Raw genomic sequence first — 18,703 nt, 5'->3', positions numbered from 1 at the left:
ACTTTAAGTGTCAGCAGGGAGAAATTTCAGTCCCTAATGGAAACTTGTAAAGGATGCCCAGCTTTCCGGTTCCAGCCTGAAATGTCTTAGAGGGCATTAGACTTCCTGGCAGCATCTTTCATCCAACCCAGAGGCTCTACGTTGTATTCACAGGGTGAGCAAGTAATCCCCAGGGCTTCATGGACTGGAACCCTACTCTCCAACCTCACCTGACACAAGAGCACCCTTGGGTCTGCCCACTGGAGACCTATCCTGCACGACTTAAGAGAACAGCGGACCTCTCCTGCAGACCCACAGTGTAAGCAGCAGAGAATGGACTGCTTCCTGTTGTGACCCACAAAACCAAGAGAAAACAGGTGGATGCTGCCACAGGGGCGGAGGAAGCTGCTCAGGCAGAACAGGCTGGCCACTTGAAGGTGACTGAAGGCTGGGTGGTGGGGGTAGCACAGCGCTGGGCATATCCAAGAACGAGCAAAAGGGCCTCTGTCTCTCCGGACCACTCACTGGGATGGAGGGAAAGAAGCTTGTGCTTCTGGGGCAGAGGTTGCTCTACAGCTCTGTTCGTGGCCTTTTCTAGACTTGTGCTTGATGAAGCACAGTCTTCCTCTCTAGGAGAAGCCTAGAGCCTGGGAAGGAGGAGGGGACACCAGCAGGTGGAGAGTGGATATGAACAGGGTGCTTTCCTAATGAGAGGGCTTGAAGTAATTGCTCCCTTATCCCTTTGCAAGAGGCAGAAAAGCATAGTGGTAGGCCATCAAGGCCCTGGTATTAGTCCCAGCCCCGGTGCTGGCATACTGGCACTCATTACTTTGGTAGAAGACAGAGCAGAACTCGATTTACACAGAGAAACGTAATGCTGATATAGGGCTGTCTAACTGTCCTTACCACTGCCCAGCAGGGCACTAACTCCTGCATATCTTTCCTCAAGTGGATTCACTCTTGAACACATGGTTTCTAAGCCTTTAACAAGCGTCTCCTTTTTTTTTTTTTTTTGCTAGAAGCTGTGGGGTGATCAAAATGAGACAGCGTCAACCCACGGCCTGGTTAGAAAGACAATACACACATGAAATAAACAAGGCTGGACCATCCAAATAAGGATCAGAGGACCCCAAGTGGGGCTGTGAAGGTGCAGGGCTTGGGGGGACACAAAGGACCTGGGGAGGTGCCAATCAAACTGCAGTTGGGAAAGTACCAAGAAAGCCAGCTGTTAGGAGGTCCTGCATCTCCGGGAGGAGGGGCCTCGGGCTGCCCAGACAGGATCCCAATGCTGGTCATCTTGCTAGGATGAGTCGATTAACGTTAAGATGACAGTTAAGGGAGACTCAGGAGTCTCCCCTAGCAACTGGACAATCATACCAACTTGAAAAGTCAGAGCCACTGGGCAAGGCCTTGAGCTCCATCAGGGAGACACAAGATGTGGCATGCAAACTGTGGGGTGGGGGGATTGGTACATACTCTTAATCATAGCACTAGGGAAGCAGAGGCAGGTGGATCTCTGAGTTCAAGGCCAGCCTGGGAGAGAATTCCAGGACAGCCAGGGCTACAGAGAGAAACCCTGTCTGGAAACACAAAACAAAACAAAAATAACCAAACGAAGCAAAAACCAAGAAGGACCAACCTGGCTAAGTGAGAGTATGCCTGCTGCTGTGTGGGTGACAAGGCCAGTGGGAGGCCTCTGTGATGGAGGGGCTGGAGTGTAGCCCAACCGGAAGGGGAATATGGGCATCTTCTCATTCTCTGCCCTCCTCTGGATGTCAGGGGTGGTTATTTGCCCTGTGGACCAGTTCCTGTTTCCTGAAAGTTTCCCCTTTCAGTGCCCTGAGCTGGGCTACGCCACCTCTTACCCTCACACTTTTATCCGGGACATTTTGCTCCTTTATCCAACTCCTCACACTCTTTGAATCTCTGAGCACACGTCTTGTGTGTCTTTTACCTGTTCAGTTGACTACACCTGCCTTCCACTCCTACCCTCATCTCATGGCCTCCAGTCCTTCCCACTGTGCGTTCAGACCTGCCCCTCAGAACCTGATATTCAGGAATGAGGTCTTCTATTTCTCCTCTCCCTGATCCAGTCTACCCAATGCCCGGCTATCTAAGTTGTCAAAATGTGTTGATCACTTTCTGTGAAGCAGATGCATCCCACACTGTCTCCCCTGTGGAAGAGATATCACTTTATAGATGAAAAACAAAGGCCTCTGACAGTTCTGTGACTCAGAAGGCAATATCCGGTCTGCAGAGGTCTCTCTGGTACAGTAATTAGCATGACTGCTTTTCCAGAGGCAACCAGATTCAAGTCTGTTGACTCCAAGTTCACATGCTATGTACCTACCCACAAATGCTCTGGGCTCACTTATCAAATTTCCGGAACAAACCCCACCCACACAGTTCTGCCCATCTCGGCCCTTCTCTGATGCTCAGGGCACTGGAATGTTTACAGGTCTCTAGCTTGATATCAAAGACAATTAGGCTGAAGGGTGCTATAGGAACATCAAATCCTAAAGGTTCAGTTTAAAAAGTGGGTCTGTGAAGCTCAGAGAGGGTTGTGGACTCATTCAAGATCACTCAGCACATAGGGGCAAAGCCAGGAGCAGCCAAACTCTTCTGACTTCTGGGCGTGTTTTGCTTACAACTAGCTTCTGCTATTCATCTCTTGGTTTATATTCTGCAAAAAAAGTCTCGACCCTGTATCTTGCATGCACCTCGCTATAACTCTGAACCACAAACACTTCATCTCTGTTTACCAGCTAGGGAGGGCGAGACCAGCAGAGGAGTTTGCTCAAGGTCATACATCTGGGTAAGTGACCACCATAGGTCACTCAGGAGAATCTGATTAAGTACTTAGTCATGGAAAGGAAACAGAAAACCTCACGTATCTAAGTTCAGGAAACAAAGCCTGCATAGTCCTCAGGGACTGAAAGCACCAAGCTAGAACTGGGGGTCTCTGCCTCAGTGCCAGGCTGTGAGGCCCTGTCCTGTGCTACTTGGTTTTTTTTTTTTTCTGTTTTCAGCCTTAATGTTTATTAAACAACTACAACTACAACATTGCCATACCAAACTCATAGTATAACATCTTCGGATTTTTTTGAGACAGGCTCCCATGTAGCCCAGGCTGGCCTTTGATTCACTAAGTCACCGAGGATAACCTTAAACTTCTGGTCCTTCTGTCTCTATCTCCTGATTCTGGAATTACAGGTATGTGTCACAATGCCAGGTTTATGGGTTCTATTGAGCCTAGTGCACATTAGAGGCATTCTCCCAAATGAACTGCAGACCCAGCCCCTGAATGTATTTCTTTTTTTTTCTCCATCTTTATTAAATTGGGTATTTCTAAGATGCTGTAAAACGTTTACAAACTCTAGTAATTTTGTCTCAAGATAATTTGCCTAGAATTTTTTTATAAAACCTATTGATAAGGTCACCTACAACCTAGTTTCTAAGTTAACATTCTTTACCTGGATTTCGCTACAACCTAAAGCCTTTCCTCTCCCATCTTTTTCTATCAGCTTTTTAAGGTCTCCACTCGTCTCCTCCATGGTTACAGCTCGGCTGTGACTTCAGTGGCTACTGCACAGCCCTGGCTTGGCAGTGCCCTAAGCACCCACAGCCTGCTAACCCAGACTTTCAGATTTATCGTTTTCATCTTCAGCAGAAGGGTCTGACTACCATAGGGACAAGTGTGCACCCCTGGTTGGATGAACTGGCAGTGGCTGTGGATTGGCTGAATTCCCTACTGCAAAAACAGTCACCTTGTCTTCTGGGGAGGAAGGTGGCTTCCAGGGACGATCCTGTGAGCAGTCAGATCTCTCAACTCCTTGCCCAATGTCACAGCTATCCTGACTTTGATTTTCTTTTCCTTCAACTCAATACAGGTTTGACCGAGTGGCTGGAAGCAACTGTGTACACTGTGTGAGTGCCTCAGCTGCTCTTTCTCCCCTGCAGCCACAGACAGAGCGGCTCGCCTCTCCGTAACAGGCAGCTCACCATGCAGACCCTTAGAAAGGAAAACTGCAGCTCAGTGTCCGAGTTCATCCTCCTGGGCTTCTCCAGCGAATCCCAGATCAGAATGGCCCTGTTTATCTTTTTTCTTCTTCTCTACATGGTCACCCTCCTGGGCAACGGACTCATCGTCGCTCTGATTTACCTAGACTCTCGCCTCCACACGCCCATGTACTTCTTTCTCAGCATCCTCTCTTTGGTAGACATGAGCTACGTCACTACCACTGTGCCCCAGATGCTGGTTAACATGGTGTGTCCAAAAAGGACCATCTCCTGGGGTGCTTGTGTAGCCCAGATGTTCATCTTCCTGGTCCTGGGTATTGCCGAGTGTGTTCTCTACGCCATCATGGCCTATGACAGGTACATCGCCATCTGCTTCCCCCTTCACTATTCTGTACTCATGAGCCGTCTTGTGTGTGCCAAGATGGTTACAATATGCTCCTCCATCAGCGTCACGGGCGCTCTGATCTACACTGTCTTCACCATGCGTCTGCCCTACTGTGGTCCCTACAAGATCAACCACTTCTTCTGTGAGGTCCCCGCTGTCCTGAAGTTGGCCTGTGCAGACACATCCTTCAATGACCGCTTGGACTTCATCCTGGGTTTCGTCTTACTTTTGGTCCCTCTCTCCCTCATCCTGGCCTCTTATGCCTGCATCTTTGTCTCCATCTTAAGAATCCGCTCATCCCAGGGGAGACTCAAGTCCTTCTCCACATGTGCCTCCCACATCACTGTGGTCACCATGTTCTATGGGCCAGCCATGGTCATGTACATGAGGCCTGGTTCTTGGTATGACCCAGAGCGGGACAAGAAGCTGGCTCTGTTCTACAACGTTGTCTCTGCTTTCCTCAACCCCATCATCTACAGCCTCCGGAATAAGGATGTGAAGGGCGCTTTTATGAAAGTACTCGGAGGCAGAGGGACAGCCCAGTGAGCCAGAACTGTATGACTGGATGGAGCTCTTTTGGCTTACTAAAGACATCAGTTCTGAATAACTCGAGTTTTCCTGGAGCTCTAAGCAGCCAGGAGAGATTGTGGCCACCCCTAAACAGAAAGTCGCACTGTTGCTTGTTGCATTTTCAGCTTCTAATGAAGACTCAGTCAAGTACTGAGGCAAAGGATTATTTTTAAAAGGCTGCCCTTAGAGTTTGTAGACATTGTTGCTTGCCATGGGCTCGCCCCTTACTTCTAGAAGTTCATGTCAGTTCAGCATGAGTGCAGCTGAACACTTAACAGGAGCACAGGCTTTTCCACAGTACATAGGAATTTAGACTTGAAAATGACATGAGATAGCCTAGGTGACCACACAGCTTTGGGCTGCTGTTTGGTGAACACTTGGCTGCTAATACTTGGCATTGATTTTTGTACTAGATGCTATGATGTCTAAGCGACGGTGGCTTTACATCTGTCTGTCAAACTGTGACTAGCGATTGATCTATCCTGAGCTCAGTCTGAGAAAATGACTTTTTCTTGGGTCAGGTGAGCGCGTGTGCATGTGTATGATGTGATGTGATTTTAGGTATCTGTGGAGGACAAGGTGCGTGTGTGTGTGTGTGTGTGTGTGTGTGTGTGTGTGTGTGTGTGTGTGTGTCCAGAGGTGTCATATTCCCTAGGAATCAGACTTACAAGTGTTTGTACGCCATCTTATATGGCTTCTGGGAACAAACTCAGGTCCTTTAGAAGATCAATACATGCTCTTAACCCTTGAGCCATCTTTCTAGCCTCTTACTTGGTCCATTTAAAATTTATATTTTAAATCTCAATTTTGACAAAATAAATATATATGTATATCATAAAATAAAAAATAAAGGTATACTATATCTATATTTATAATCTAACTATCTGTGTATGTAAGTACTTATCTATAGACATGCACCTGAGAGAGACAGAGGCAGACACATTAATCTTTTGTGATGCTTTGTCCAATCTTACTTTTTGTTCCTTTAAGAAATAAAATCAGACAAGGCTGGAGAGATGGCTCCTGCAGAAGATTTGGGTTCAGTTCCCAGCATCCACATGGCAGTTCACAACTGTCTGGAACTCCTATTTCAGGGCATCTGAAGCCCCCTTCTGCCTCTGCATGGTGTACTGTATGCGTGGGATATAGGCGTACATGCAGGCAAAACACCCAGCCACATAAAATTAAACAAATCCTGTTAGAGGCGAATGCCAGCAGCAAACCACTGAACTGAGAACAGGACCCCCGTTGAAGGAATCAGAGAAAGAACTGGAAGAGCTCGAAGGGGCTCGAGACCCCACATGAACAACAATGCCAAGCAACCAGAGCTTCCAGGGACTAAGCCACTACCTAAAGACTATACATGGACTGACCCTGGACTCTGACCTCATAGGTAGCAATGAATATCCTAGTAAGAGCACCAGTGGAAGGGGAAGCCCTGGGTCCTGCTAAGACTGAACGTGATTGTTGGGAGGAGGGTGGCAATGGGGGGAGGATGGGGAGGGGAACACCCATAAAGAAGGGGAGGGGGAGGGATTAGGGGGATGTTGGCCCGGAAACCGGGAAAGGGAATAACACTCGAAATGTAAATAAGAAATACTCAAGTTAAAAAATAAATAAATAAATAAATAAATAAATAAATAAATAAATAAATAAATAAAAGTTAAATGTCAGGGGCTGTCTAGCAGCCTCATGCATACACTGATAACTGCAATTTTTCTGGCTTTTTTGTTGTTTTACTTTCTGTTCATTATTGCCCTCTTACATTTAAAAAATAAATAAATTGGTGCTTATGCCCTCTAAAAAAAAAACAAAAAAAAAAAAAAACAAATCCTGTTAAAGAGGATTAGACAATAAGAAATAAAGTTAAACTGGCTTTGAGCAGTTTTCTTTAAGCTATCTTTAAACTGGTCTATTCAATCTTCTGTTAAACTTTTGTTTGGATTCAATTAAATTTAAGAGTGATTTATTCTAGTATGTGCTAAAAATGTCCTGAAATGAAGACAATTTACTCAAGGCTACACCACTAAAGAAACCCTTAAGAGCCAAGTGACCCTCAGGGACTTTATGAGTTCCTGCCCCCTTCAGTATGAAATGGATAAGCAAGCTGCTCAAATATTCTTTAGTCTTACAATTCCTCCCATCCCATTGGATTATCAACTTTTGAAGTCATGAAATAGTAGTAAATAGAAAGAAACTTCGAAATGTATTGAAATATTGGCAAAATGTACTCAGTTTTGACTGACTTATATTCAACGTATGTATTTTATTTTATTGAGTTTTTGTTTTGTTTGTTTGTTTGTTTTTGAGCCAAGGTCTAATTATGTAGCCCTGGCTGGCCTAGAACTCATTGTGTAGATCAGGCTGGCCTAGAACTCACCAAGATCCACCTGCCTTTCCTTCCAAGTGCCTGGGATTAAAGGTGTGCACCACTGCATCTGGCTATTTCACTTTAAAAAAGGAAATTTTGGGGCTGGAGAGATGGCTCAGCGGTTAAGAGCACTGACTGCTTTTCCAAAGGTCCTGAGTTCAAATCCCAGCAACCACATGGTGGCTTACAACCATCTGTAATGAGATCTGATGCCCTCTTCTGGTGTGTCTGAACAGCTACAGTGTACTTATATATAATAAATAAATAAATCTTTAAAAAAAAAAAAGGAAATTTTGGACTTCACCATGCAGTGTGGTTCTCCCTGCCCTTGTGGATCAGCTAACAAGGTCCATTCAGGCAAACGAAGCAGAAACAAGGACAAACGGGGTGGGGGTGGGGAGTGGGGTACACTGGGACCAACCACAGGGAGGCAGGTCAACTTTACTCCCAGTAATTCAAGGCTTATAAGGTTTTGGGGTACTGAGGTTAGGAACATCCAGGGTGGGTCAATGTCATTGTCTGAGGGTCTTAAGGTTCTGAAATCCTCATTAGCATGGGAAAGCATTTCCAGAGTCTCAGGTGCTGGCTGAATGGGCTCTTAGTAGGAGACAGGAAATGGATCCTGTAATCTAACTGAGGCTAAGTGACTTTCCTCAGATAGAGGCTTGGTGGGTGGGGGTTGGACTCCCCAGACAAGAGCAAAGAAGAAGCTCTGTGAATGGAGAGAGCCTCCCATTACACTCTGAGCCCAGAGGCTGTCTGGTCTACGGTGGACTTCCACCTTAATTAGCATGATGTAGTATAGAAAACACAAGTCAATCTTATTTCTAGGTGACTAGAACTAGACAGTGCTCACAAACTTCACTTTACATTACATGTACCCTGTTAGTCTTAACAGTAAATTTCTAGTGTCATCTTGTTCAAAACAGAATGCCTAAAATCCCACTGTAGTGCCTGACACTCAGAAAGGGTCACACAAATGAATGCGCCAGAGACACCAAGCAATGAACTGCTATCACATCACTGTATTTAAAAGTTACTCTGAAGTATGGTGGCTTGAAGCACAGTTCTCAGAGTCTGGAAGTCTGGTCAACTGAGGTGGAGCGTCTGGCTCAGGTCACCTCTAGCGCAGGAGGGAGCTGGCCATCATGGAGCCTATCCCCTCCCCTTTATCTGAAGTTTCTGTTCCACGGTCACTTGTGTGTGTGTTAAATGGAAATTTTAAGAAATAAGCCACTCTTAGGTTTTAAACTGCGAGTGTGAGGAACTCTGTCCTGCTCTGCCTCAGGCAGGGTTTGAATCATCCCTGTGTCCAAGAGCGTCTGCACTGTACATACATCCACCAGTACGTATAGGTTGTGCTACCCTGCTAGTTCAGGCATCCGATGGGAGACTTGCAATGTGTCTTCTCTGGACAAGGCGGAGGAGCTAGCACGTTTGAGCTGAGTGGTACGTAATACTTGATGAGCACGTGTCCGTTCCTTCTCGGTTTTGCACAACAGCCCCTGCTGATAGGCTAAAATGCCTTCATTATCTAAATGAAGCAGGCAAGGAGACAAACTTTTCTGCCCCACTGCCAGCCACCGGGCAAAAGCTTCCCAAAGCTCGTGTCCACCCCTTTGTAGTCTGGCTTGGGCTCTCCAAGTCTTCCAAAGGCTGACATTTGCCAAGACCACTAGAGACACTAAAGCTCCATCTCCAGCCGTATTTACCGGTATAACGTAACTCCTCCCCTTCAGGACTGAGGCTGTCTAATGAGAAGATTCACATCAAGGGCACATTGCAGACATGGAACTGAAGTAGGTTCCCTGTCGCCTTATGACCAGAAATCATGTCTTCGTTTTTTCAGGTTGTCTTTAAGGAAGATCAAAGTAGTTTAGTTACACACACAGGAGACAGAATTCAACCCTTTATTTTTATAAACCATTTACTATATTTGGGGTGGGGTTAGGGGTTGTTTATATGGTTAGTTTGGTTTTTTATACTTCAGAGAGAAATTGAGATTTCTCTGTAACCTAATTTTCTGATCAGGAAAAGAAAAAAATCCATCTATGTATCTGTTCCTTTGGCTGAGAATTTATCCGTGCCACCTTTACAGGTGTTGGAGGATACAGACCCTGGGGAACAAGTTGTGAAGTTGAGAATATTATGGACCTGAGTCAGTAGCCACCACCCCAAGAAGGGCCTGCAGAGCTCTAGGGAGCTTCAGGGCCTGCAGGCATACCCGAGAGTCCCTGACATAGCCAAAATTCTATTCTTATTCCCCTTTGAATCCTTTCCTTCCCACAATGGTTTGCATCAGGGATAATTCCCATCATGTTCTGTTCGCATGGAGCTTCCTTCTGCCCTCGTAATGCACCCTAAGTTCAGTTATATGATCTGTTTGATTGATGTCAAACACTGTCCCGAGGAGGGAATACATGGCCATTTTGCATTCCTCTGAATCTTCACACACCCTGTTTCCCCAGACTCAGGCTGTCCTTCTCCTTCTCCACAGATCAAATTCCTGTTCATTTTCCCAGGCTCAGCTCAAATACTGCCTCTTTGATGAACTCCCTTGTCTGTGTGGGGAGGGGGTCAATGGGACCATCTGTGTCATCACAGGAACCTGTGTGTGTGCTTCCCCAAGCCCAATGGGATCCCTCTCCATTCCCCAGCCAGTCCTCAAGCTCATCATGAGCAGAGCCAGGAGCCAAGCTTTGATAATCTTTGGTCTCTAATGCTGACCTACCATTGGTGTGCATGAATGTTTCTAGGGTCAACCAAGTGGCCAGTGAAACCACAGCACAGAGAGGAACATAAGTGAGACTGCAAGGTCCTCAGGAGGGGCTGGTAAGCATGGAGTCAATACCATGGAGGAGCTGCACAGGATGTGAGGTTAGATGCAAAAAAAGAAAGAGGCCACCTGCTTGCAAGGGAAGCCTTCAAAGACCAGAACACACTTGAGCTGGTTTTGGAGATGTGCACAGGTGTTTTACAGGCTACATGCTATGACAGGGTAGCCAGAGATGGGGATGGGGGGCAAGAGAAGTTGGGGCAAATACAGGTGGTTCTGGCTGCCCATAGTGAAGTGTCAATCAAAGAACTATGCCAAGTGGTGCCACTGGAGAGCTAGACAGGAATATGCCCAGGAAGGGCTCCGGCCAATCACAGAGCAGACATTATTTTCTGCACATGTAAGGTTTCTCATCACGGGGGAAACAAATGCAGGTATGTAGTAGAAAGATAGCTGACACAGATGTGTGGACACTGATGGCCCATGGAGTTTTATGAGGAATGTAGACCCTGCTGCTGAGAAGATATGGGACCTACAGTCTCCTGGCTGCTCAGGGGATGCTTAGGCAGGGAGAAAGGAAATCCATACTGAACCAGGAAAATGCTGGGAAAGGAATTCTCTTGAGGTATCGGAAGACTTCTAGAGTGAGAGATTTTTGAGGTGGTGGTGGGGCTACCATAAGGTTTCCCACCCTAAGGACATCACAGGATGCCCAAGTTATATATAGCCAGAGTCAGGCACCACCAAATTTCTAAGCTCCCTTCCGCTAGAGGAATTGACAAGGTTTGGGAGCAGGAGAAAGCTACCAGTGAGGAGCATGTTTAGCTTTTATAGTACTTGGGAAAGAACGAGAGAGAGAGAGAGAGAGAGAGAGAGAGAGAGAGAGAGAGAGAGAGAGAGAGGAGGCAGCAGGGCTCGGGGTTCCCAGCACTTGCTTCCCACCAAGCTGTCTCTCAGAACACAGGCAGCCCAGCTTAAGGAGGTCGTAGATCTTAGCCTCTGGGCTGAGCTCACTTTAGTAGCTCCCCAGAACCTGTATGTGGTTTCAGACATCTAGCTAAATGTCCAGCCTTGCTCTTGGAATGACATATTAGGCCATGTCCTAACTTTAACTCTGGTCCTCACAGAGGGTCCCTGGGCTTCTGGGAGCCAGTGAGTCTCCTATGGTCAGAAGGATGGAGTCTGACATTTTTTTCCTCATTAAAAACTTAATTTTAGGGGTTGGAAATTTAGCTCAGTGGTAGAGCGCTTGCCTAGGAAGCGCAAGGCCCTGGGTTCGGTCCCCAGCTCCGAAAAAAAGAACCAAAAAAAAAAAAACAACTTAATTTTACTCAAGTTTTTTTTCCCAACATAATATTTTTATTACTTATTTGGGAATTTTATACAATGTGTCCCGATCACACTCTCTTCCCAGGTCCACTCTCCCACCCTTGTGACACCCCACCACCACCACCACCAAGAAACAAAACCCACTAAGTTCAATTTGTGCTGCCCATACACTCAAGTGGAGCATGGACAAACTCCCAGTAGCCAGCCCCTCAAAGAAAGCAGAGTTCTTTCCTAGCTGCACCCTCGCTAGAAACTATCAACGGTGAAGAGCTACACTTTAGTGTCTTTACCACAGTTTTAGGGTACCTCTTTCATAGCTTCCTGTCTGAACTATTTCTTTTGGGGAGATATGGTGTCAATAGAAGCCTTCAATGTCTCTGATTCACAGCTATGAGTTTGCCATTTTGACTGCTACCCAACAAGAAACAACTTCTTCCCCTGCTTTGTCAGAAGGCCTCAGGTGAGCATTCCAAGGCCCTCCCTTCTGGCTCACTCCCTCTGACTCGGTTCCAAGATGAAAAAGTCTTTCCAGTGTCTGTCTTCAACCTGTGCCCCAGTACCTGGCCCCATCTCCCCCATTGTGCTTCCCACAGGGAAGAGAAAAGTTTTTCACCCAGTGGCCTGAAATGCCAGGATACAAAGGGCCGAGACCTGAGAGCCCACTGGGTGGTTTAAGATCCTCACAGACTTCCTGCATTATAAGATAGAGATTAAGATATACCACATCCAAGGTTCCATCCTAAATGAAGTCTAAATGTGATCACTTTCTGGGTGACTCTGCAAGTGTTTGAAGAACTGTAGCTCATTGTGGTACTAATAACCATTTGTATATTAGTAATGCTTGCTTTGCATGGTCCCTACTTTTGAGCCCATAACCTTGACTATTTAGTTTACAATATGTCTGTAGATCAAGACTCCAGGACTCTAGACAATTTGCCTACCATCCTAACGGGTTGAAAACGCCCTAAGGACATCTCCTGGCAAGGAGGAAGGGCAATTCCGTGGCCTCTTATGCAGTCATACCTCCCAGAGTACTTCATGCTTTTTTCCTGAAGGAGGAGCAACTGAGTCAGCCCTGACCTTGATTCTTGTCTGAGCATAGCATCAATGTCCCCAGTATCCACATCCCTGTCCCAGCTGCGTCTCAACCCATCTTAAAACCAAGAAGAAAGAGTAGCCTGGGTATCCCTAGGGACTGAGATACCTCAGCGCCACAGCGCCTCTCCAGAGATGGCTGCTGGAACTGTCCTGTTTGGATCCCTGGAGTCAAGTGCCACTCAGGAGTAGCCTCGAGAGTCTGAAGCGGCACTGCCCACTTTTCTGCAAGACAATATTCTCAGGACGGGTGTGTTCCTGATTCTGGAGAGTTAGCAGCTGCTTCATCTCTAGCTGCGCTGGCTGAGAGCCCCAGGTAGGAGCCCAGGACATGCAGTTTCTGTTGGTCAGCTGACTCTCCCACCCTGTGTGTGTGGGACTCTGTCCTTTTCCTATCTGTGAGTGTATGTGGTCACCTGTCATTGCCTCCTCTTCTGTCTGTTGCCCTCTCTGTCCCTGGGCATGTGTCCAGCATTACCAGCATTCACTCTGTGTCCATTGTTCTCTGCCACCTGCTTCTGATGCTGTGCCTGTATGTCCCATCTCTCCCTCCTGCCCACCGAGGCTCTCTGCCTGGATCTTGAGTCTATTCTTTTCTGCCTCTCTTTCTCTTTTAACGTCTCCCTTGGGCTCTCGCTGTTGCTAGCTTTGCTGTAGGACAGTTCTCTCCTTCCTAACTCCCAGCCATCTCTCTTCTTCCGGCATCCTCTCTGATTGACAAGGTTTCCTCCTTGTGAGTCTCCTCCTAGAGCCTGGTCCTCTGCATCCTCCTCCATGACTCCATCTCTGCCCAGCTCTCCTATGCCCGTAGTCCCTGCCTGTCTGCTCCTGTATTCTTCTGCCTACCCCCACTCTTTCCTCCTCTTTCTCCTCTTTCTACATTCCAAGGCATCTCTTTTCCTGGTCTCTGCTTTGATTTCCATTTATAAATATCCATCTGCAACTTTCAGCTCATTGTCTCTGAGTCTCTCTCCTCCACACTGTGTGGTCTCACTGCTCTCATACCCTGCCTGTGCAACACCTTGACATTCTTTCCTCCTTCTCCACCCTTTTTCCTCTCTCCTTTGGTTTGTGTGCCTCCTTTGGTCCAAACAACAGTCTCTTCTAAAGTTCCAGTGTCATCGTGCCTCCTTTAGCCCTTGTCTCTCTTTTTTAAAAATGCCTGTTTTTCTTTTTTGAAGTGTGTGTGTGTGTGTGTGTGTGTGTGTGTGTGTGTGTGTGCAGTGTGCGCCTGCATCATCTGTGCTGAGTACCCATAGAAGCCAGAAGAGTGTGTCAGATCCCCTGGAGCTGGAATTATAGGCAGAAGGTGTGGGACACCTGAAATGGGTGCTGGGAACTGAACTTGGGTCCTCTGGAAGAGCAGCAAGATCTCTTTACCCCTCATGAAACTCCTTAACTCTGGACTGTCCAGCCTCTGCCCCTCTTTGGAAATAGAAAAGAATGAGCCTTCTCCCTCCTTCTGAGGGCTCAGCCCTCTCTCCCCACTTCTATGCACTGTACTTTCCTCACTCAGAGCCCCGCCACAGCACACAGCCTCTGGCTCTGTGTGTCTTCCTCTGCCTGGTTTATCTGTCTTCCTTTAGTACCTTGTCAGTTTTTCCTATCTTCTCTCTGCTTTTCCAACCTCTGGATTATTCTTACCCTTAAAGGTCTGTGCTGATATGGAAAGTGTGTGTGTGTGTGTGTGTGTGTGTGTGTGTGTGTGTGTGTGTGTGTGTGTGTGTGTGACAGAGACAGAGACAGAGACAGACAGACAGACGAGGGAGGGCTGGTAACAGAGAAAGGGAGAGAAAACAGACATTATGGAAGTCAGCATTCTCTCTGTAGATAAGAGTTAATAGCTGACTGAGAATGAGAGCTAGAAATGGCAGTCCACAGCCTTAAATGTCTCATCCCAGCCTATTCTGCAAGCGAGGAGCTAGAGACAAAAACAGGGATTCACAGTCAGCACACAAACAATATTCTGATTTCCATTCATCCTGACAAGGGACCAAGACCTAGGCACTAGTTGGCTCTGGCCTAGAGAGTCACCGTCCACCAAGACTTTGCAGCCACACAATTCACCTCTCTGTCTTTTTACTGTCAGATGATTATCAACAAACCTAGATGTGACAGAGTCAAAATCTGAGGCTCAGAGAGGCCAATCAACTGGCCCTAAGATTCAGAGCAAACCAGCCAAAGAAAGCTAGCATAGAAGCCAATCCAAGTCAGAAGAGGGCAAGTGCATCATGGGGGGTGGCAGGCAGGAAGGAACTGTCCCAGCCCTGTCACTTGCATCTTTCCTTTCTGGGCTTGAGGACATTCTTCTTGATGCTCCTCCTACTTGCTGGTTCTATACAGCCAATTACTCCTCCTCTCTGAGCTTCGGTAAAAATGAAGAACTTGCATTAGTGGCTGTCAAATCAAGCTTTAATGGGTGTAAATGACAATAGGTAGTAGACGGATGTGGGGCCATGCTTGTCTGGGGGAGAGCAGGTGTGATGGCTTCATAGCTCATAAGTTTGCCCTAGACAAAAATGTTCCAGATTTACAATGAATTAACAATGTATAATGTTGAAATTAAAGACTTTAATTAAACCTCACAGCAAATCCCGCCCCCACCCCACCAGTAGGTATTCCCAGTTGTGTTGTCAGGATGGAGCTAGTCTAGAAATGAGAGTCACCTCCGTCCCACACCTCTGTGCCTGTTTCAGCTTTTAGTGACTTCTTAAAGAGCACTGGGCCATTCCACATGAGGCACGAGCTTGGTCTCCTGTGACTCTTGCCTCAACTGCCCAGCTCCAACCTGAGGTATAAACAGAGAATGTTAGATGTTCATAAAGGTCTGTGGAGGGTCACCAGAGAACCAGAGGAACCCAGCCAGCCCCAGTCTTCTCCAAGCTGACTGACCCTAGTCCTCTGATCATCCCCTCTCTTACCCACCTTTTCCTTGGCACGAATCTTCTGAAGATAAGCATATCTTCATCCCAGCAGAGGCAGGCAGATCTCTGAGTTCAAAGCCAGCCTGGTCTACAGAGTGAATCCCAGGACAGCCAGGGCTCAACAGAGACTCTGTTTCCCAAAAAAGGTAAACAAAATAAAAATCTCTGAAGATCATTTAAAAATGATCACAGCAGCACATAATTCACACCACTAGAACAGGGGCCATAAATCCAGATGCTATAGGGGCAAAGCAGGCAATGTAAATACATGAACACAGTCTGTTTTTAAAAAGGAGTCAAGAGTAAGAAGTTCCTACTCTATTCAGGAGGAGAGCAAGAGCCAGGGCCACTCCCTCGTCATTAGGCCACTTCTGAGTACAGAAACTAGGGCTGACCAGGCTCAAGTCTAATTTGTGATCCTAAAGTTTCAGTTCTGTGTGCATCAGCTCAACTGTTTTAAAATGTTAGCAGCTAATTTAAAAGCCAAAGAAAAAGAAAAGAGAGGGCAATGCAGACCACGTATGTCTGTAGCTTCTATTTGGCCTGCAGGCTCCCATTAAACGGCCTTTGCTGTGAAATCTCAGCACGAGTCACGACACTTCCTGGTTTAAATTTTTAAAGTAAAGTCCAGATGGTTTCTGGAGGGACTGCAAAATGTCTCTGTGATGGTTCACAAAACAGAAAGTTGGAAAAGGATCTAGGAAACCAGGGTGTCTCATGATGCCAGTTAAAACTGGGTGTGGAGGGGTTAAGGGGACGGCTCGGCTGGTTACATGATTGCCATGCAGGTATGATGACCTCGAGCTTCACGACTTACATTAAAACACCAGGTGTTGGTCAGGGGTTAAGAGCACTTGTAGCGTTTGCAGAGGACACATGGGATGGTTCATAACTCCCTGTGACGTTAGCTCCAAGAAATATGCTGCCTTCTTCTGGCTTCTGTGTGCACTTCCACGTCTCTCTCACACACACACACACACACACACACACACACACACACACACACACACACCTTTTAAATCCTAACAGCAATTTTTAAAAACAAAACAGAACACCTTGAACTCAAATCACAGAAAGTCCCAATCCCGATCCTACTCTTTATCCCTAGCAACTTCCGTAGTTCCCAGATAAAACAGAAAGTGGGGAGAGGAGAGGGGGGGGGACACAGGGCTGTGTTGGGAGGAGAAGTGGATAGAGCCTAGGTACAGAGCAGAATGGAAAGCACATTCTGGGTTACCTTGGACTGCCCCTGCCATTTGTACCAGTAAAGCCCTGACCAAATCTCAGTATCAAATGAGAACTGCTCCCCAGGACCCCCACTGGCCAATCCAGAGCCTCCTGAGGCTCTCAGTGTAAACGGACAATGAGTACACAAACACCCTGCACACCCCTGATACACTCTGAGAATCACATCTCTGAAACCTCTTCAAACAGGAGAGATCACCATGCAGAAACTCAACCGGACCGCTGTGACAGAATTCATCTTACTGGGCTTCGCCCCCGACCCCAGGACCAATCCTCTGCTCTTCGCTTTCTTCTTGGTCTTTTACCTGCTGATCCTCCTGAGCAACAGCCTCCTCCTCACGCTCATCTACCAGGACTCGCGACTTCACACACCCATGTACTTTTTCATTGGCGTCCTCTCCATGTTGGACGTGTGCTATACCACCACCACCGTGCCCCAGATGCTGGTGCACATCCTCAGCAGGAAGAGAGCCATCTCTTTTACAAGATGCGTGGCCCAGATGTACATCTTCCTCCTCTTCGGGGTCACTGAGTCCTGGCTTTTCTCCATCATGTCTGTGGACAGGTATGTTGCTATCTGCCACCCGCTAAGGTACAAGGTCATCATGAGTCGTGGGATGTGTCTCCTAATGGTGGGTATCTGTGCCGCCTACGGTGTGGTGGGTGGCCTGTGCTACACCTTCTTTGCTATGCGACTGCCCTATTGTGGTCCTAATGAAATTGATCATTACTTCTGCGAGGTCCCTGCTGTTCTGAAGTTGGCCTGTGCAGACACATCCCTCAATGACTTGGTGGACTTCATCACAGGCTTCAACGTCATTGTGGTCCCTCTCTCCCTCGTTGCCATTGTCTACGCCAACATCTTCAACACCATCATGAAGATCCGCTCAACCCAGGGGAGGATCAAGGCCTTCTCCACCTGCACCTCCCACATCACTGTGGTCACCATGTTCGCCATCCCATGCATCATCATGTATATGAGTCCTGGCTCTGGCTCCTTATCAAACAGCGGCAAGAAAATGGCTCTCTTCTATAACATTGCCACAGCCTTCCTTAACCCTGTCATCTACAGTCTAAGGAACAAGGATGTGAAAAACGCTTTCCTTAAATTGGTGGGAAGGAGCGGGGCTTCAAAGTGAAGCTTTAAAGCTAAATACTTGGGGATCTGTAAGTCGGACTCACAGTCAGTCTTCCCAGGGCCTCTTCCGTGAGATGTGCAAGATCCAGAATCTGTAGACACAAGCATTTTAGACTTCCCAGGTTAGGAAAAAGAGGGAGCTCAAACGTTGAGTGACACCGTCTGAGGCAGTTGCAAAGGAAGGGTTCAGAGGTCCAGAACCTGGAATTTACTGCCAGACAGTTTGAATGTGAACTGTCCCTCATAGGCTATGTATTTAGACACTTTGTTGCCGCTTGTCAAATATTTGGTCACAGTAATAAGAAAAGTGATTAATAATGTTTTACCAGTTATTAAGTACGTGAGTTTTCCAAGTCACTTAACTACTGTGAGTTTTCTCTTCCTCACAGGAAAGGTGCGATGATTACATGAGATCATATATAAAAATACCTACTACAGAACCTGACATATTTTAGTTTCTTTTAGCAAGTGTTGTTTTTTAAATGCTTCTTTTTTTAAAGATTTATGCATTTACTTACTTACTTACTTATTTCATGTATGTGAGTACACTGTCACTGTCTTCAGACACACCAGAAGAGAGTATCAGATCCCATTAAAGATGGTTGTGAGCCACCATGTGGTTGCTGGGAATTGAAATCAGGACCTCTGGAAGAGCAGTCAGTGCTCTTAACCACTGAGCCATCTCTCCAGTCCTAAATACTTCTTTTTTTTTTTTTATTAACTTGAGTATTTCTTATATACATTTCGAGTGTTATTCCCTTTCCCAGTTTCCAGGCAAACATCCCCCTCCCCCCTCCCCTTCCTTATGGGTGTTCCCCTCCCCCCATTGCCGCCCTCCCCCCAACAGTCTAGTTCACTGGGGGTTCAGTCT

The 18,703-nt window shown here is 46.8% G+C and overlaps 2 protein-coding genes across 2 annotated transcripts; both read left to right on the top strand.

Moving 5' to 3' along the window:
- The first annotated feature begins 3,982 nt into the window (after nt 1-3,982).
- On the top strand, nt 3,983-4,930 carry Or13p4 (olfactory receptor family 13 subfamily P member 4). Its single transcript, NM_001000583.1, has one exon. The coding sequence runs from the start codon at nt 3,983-3,985 to the stop codon at nt 4,928-4,930; it is 948 nt and encodes a 315-aa protein (NP_001000583.1).
- Nucleotides 4,931-16,894: 11,964 nt separating this feature from the next.
- Or13p9 (olfactory receptor family 13 subfamily P member 9) lies at nt 16,895-17,833 on the top strand. Its single transcript, NM_001000515.1, has one exon. It carries the CDS (start codon nt 16,895-16,897, stop codon nt 17,831-17,833), a length of 939 nt encoding a protein of 312 aa, NP_001000515.1.
- Nucleotides 17,834-18,703: the final 870 nt, after the last annotated feature.

The sequence above is a fragment of the Rattus norvegicus genome, chromosome 5, assembly GCF_036323735.1.
Source record: "Rattus norvegicus strain BN/NHsdMcwi chromosome 5, GRCr8, whole genome shotgun sequence".
Lineage (NCBI taxonomy): Eukaryota > Metazoa > Chordata > Mammalia > Rodentia > Muridae > Rattus > Rattus norvegicus.
The sequence above is the reverse complement of the archived record's forward strand: the minus strand, read 5'-3'. Positions and strand labels throughout refer to the sequence as shown.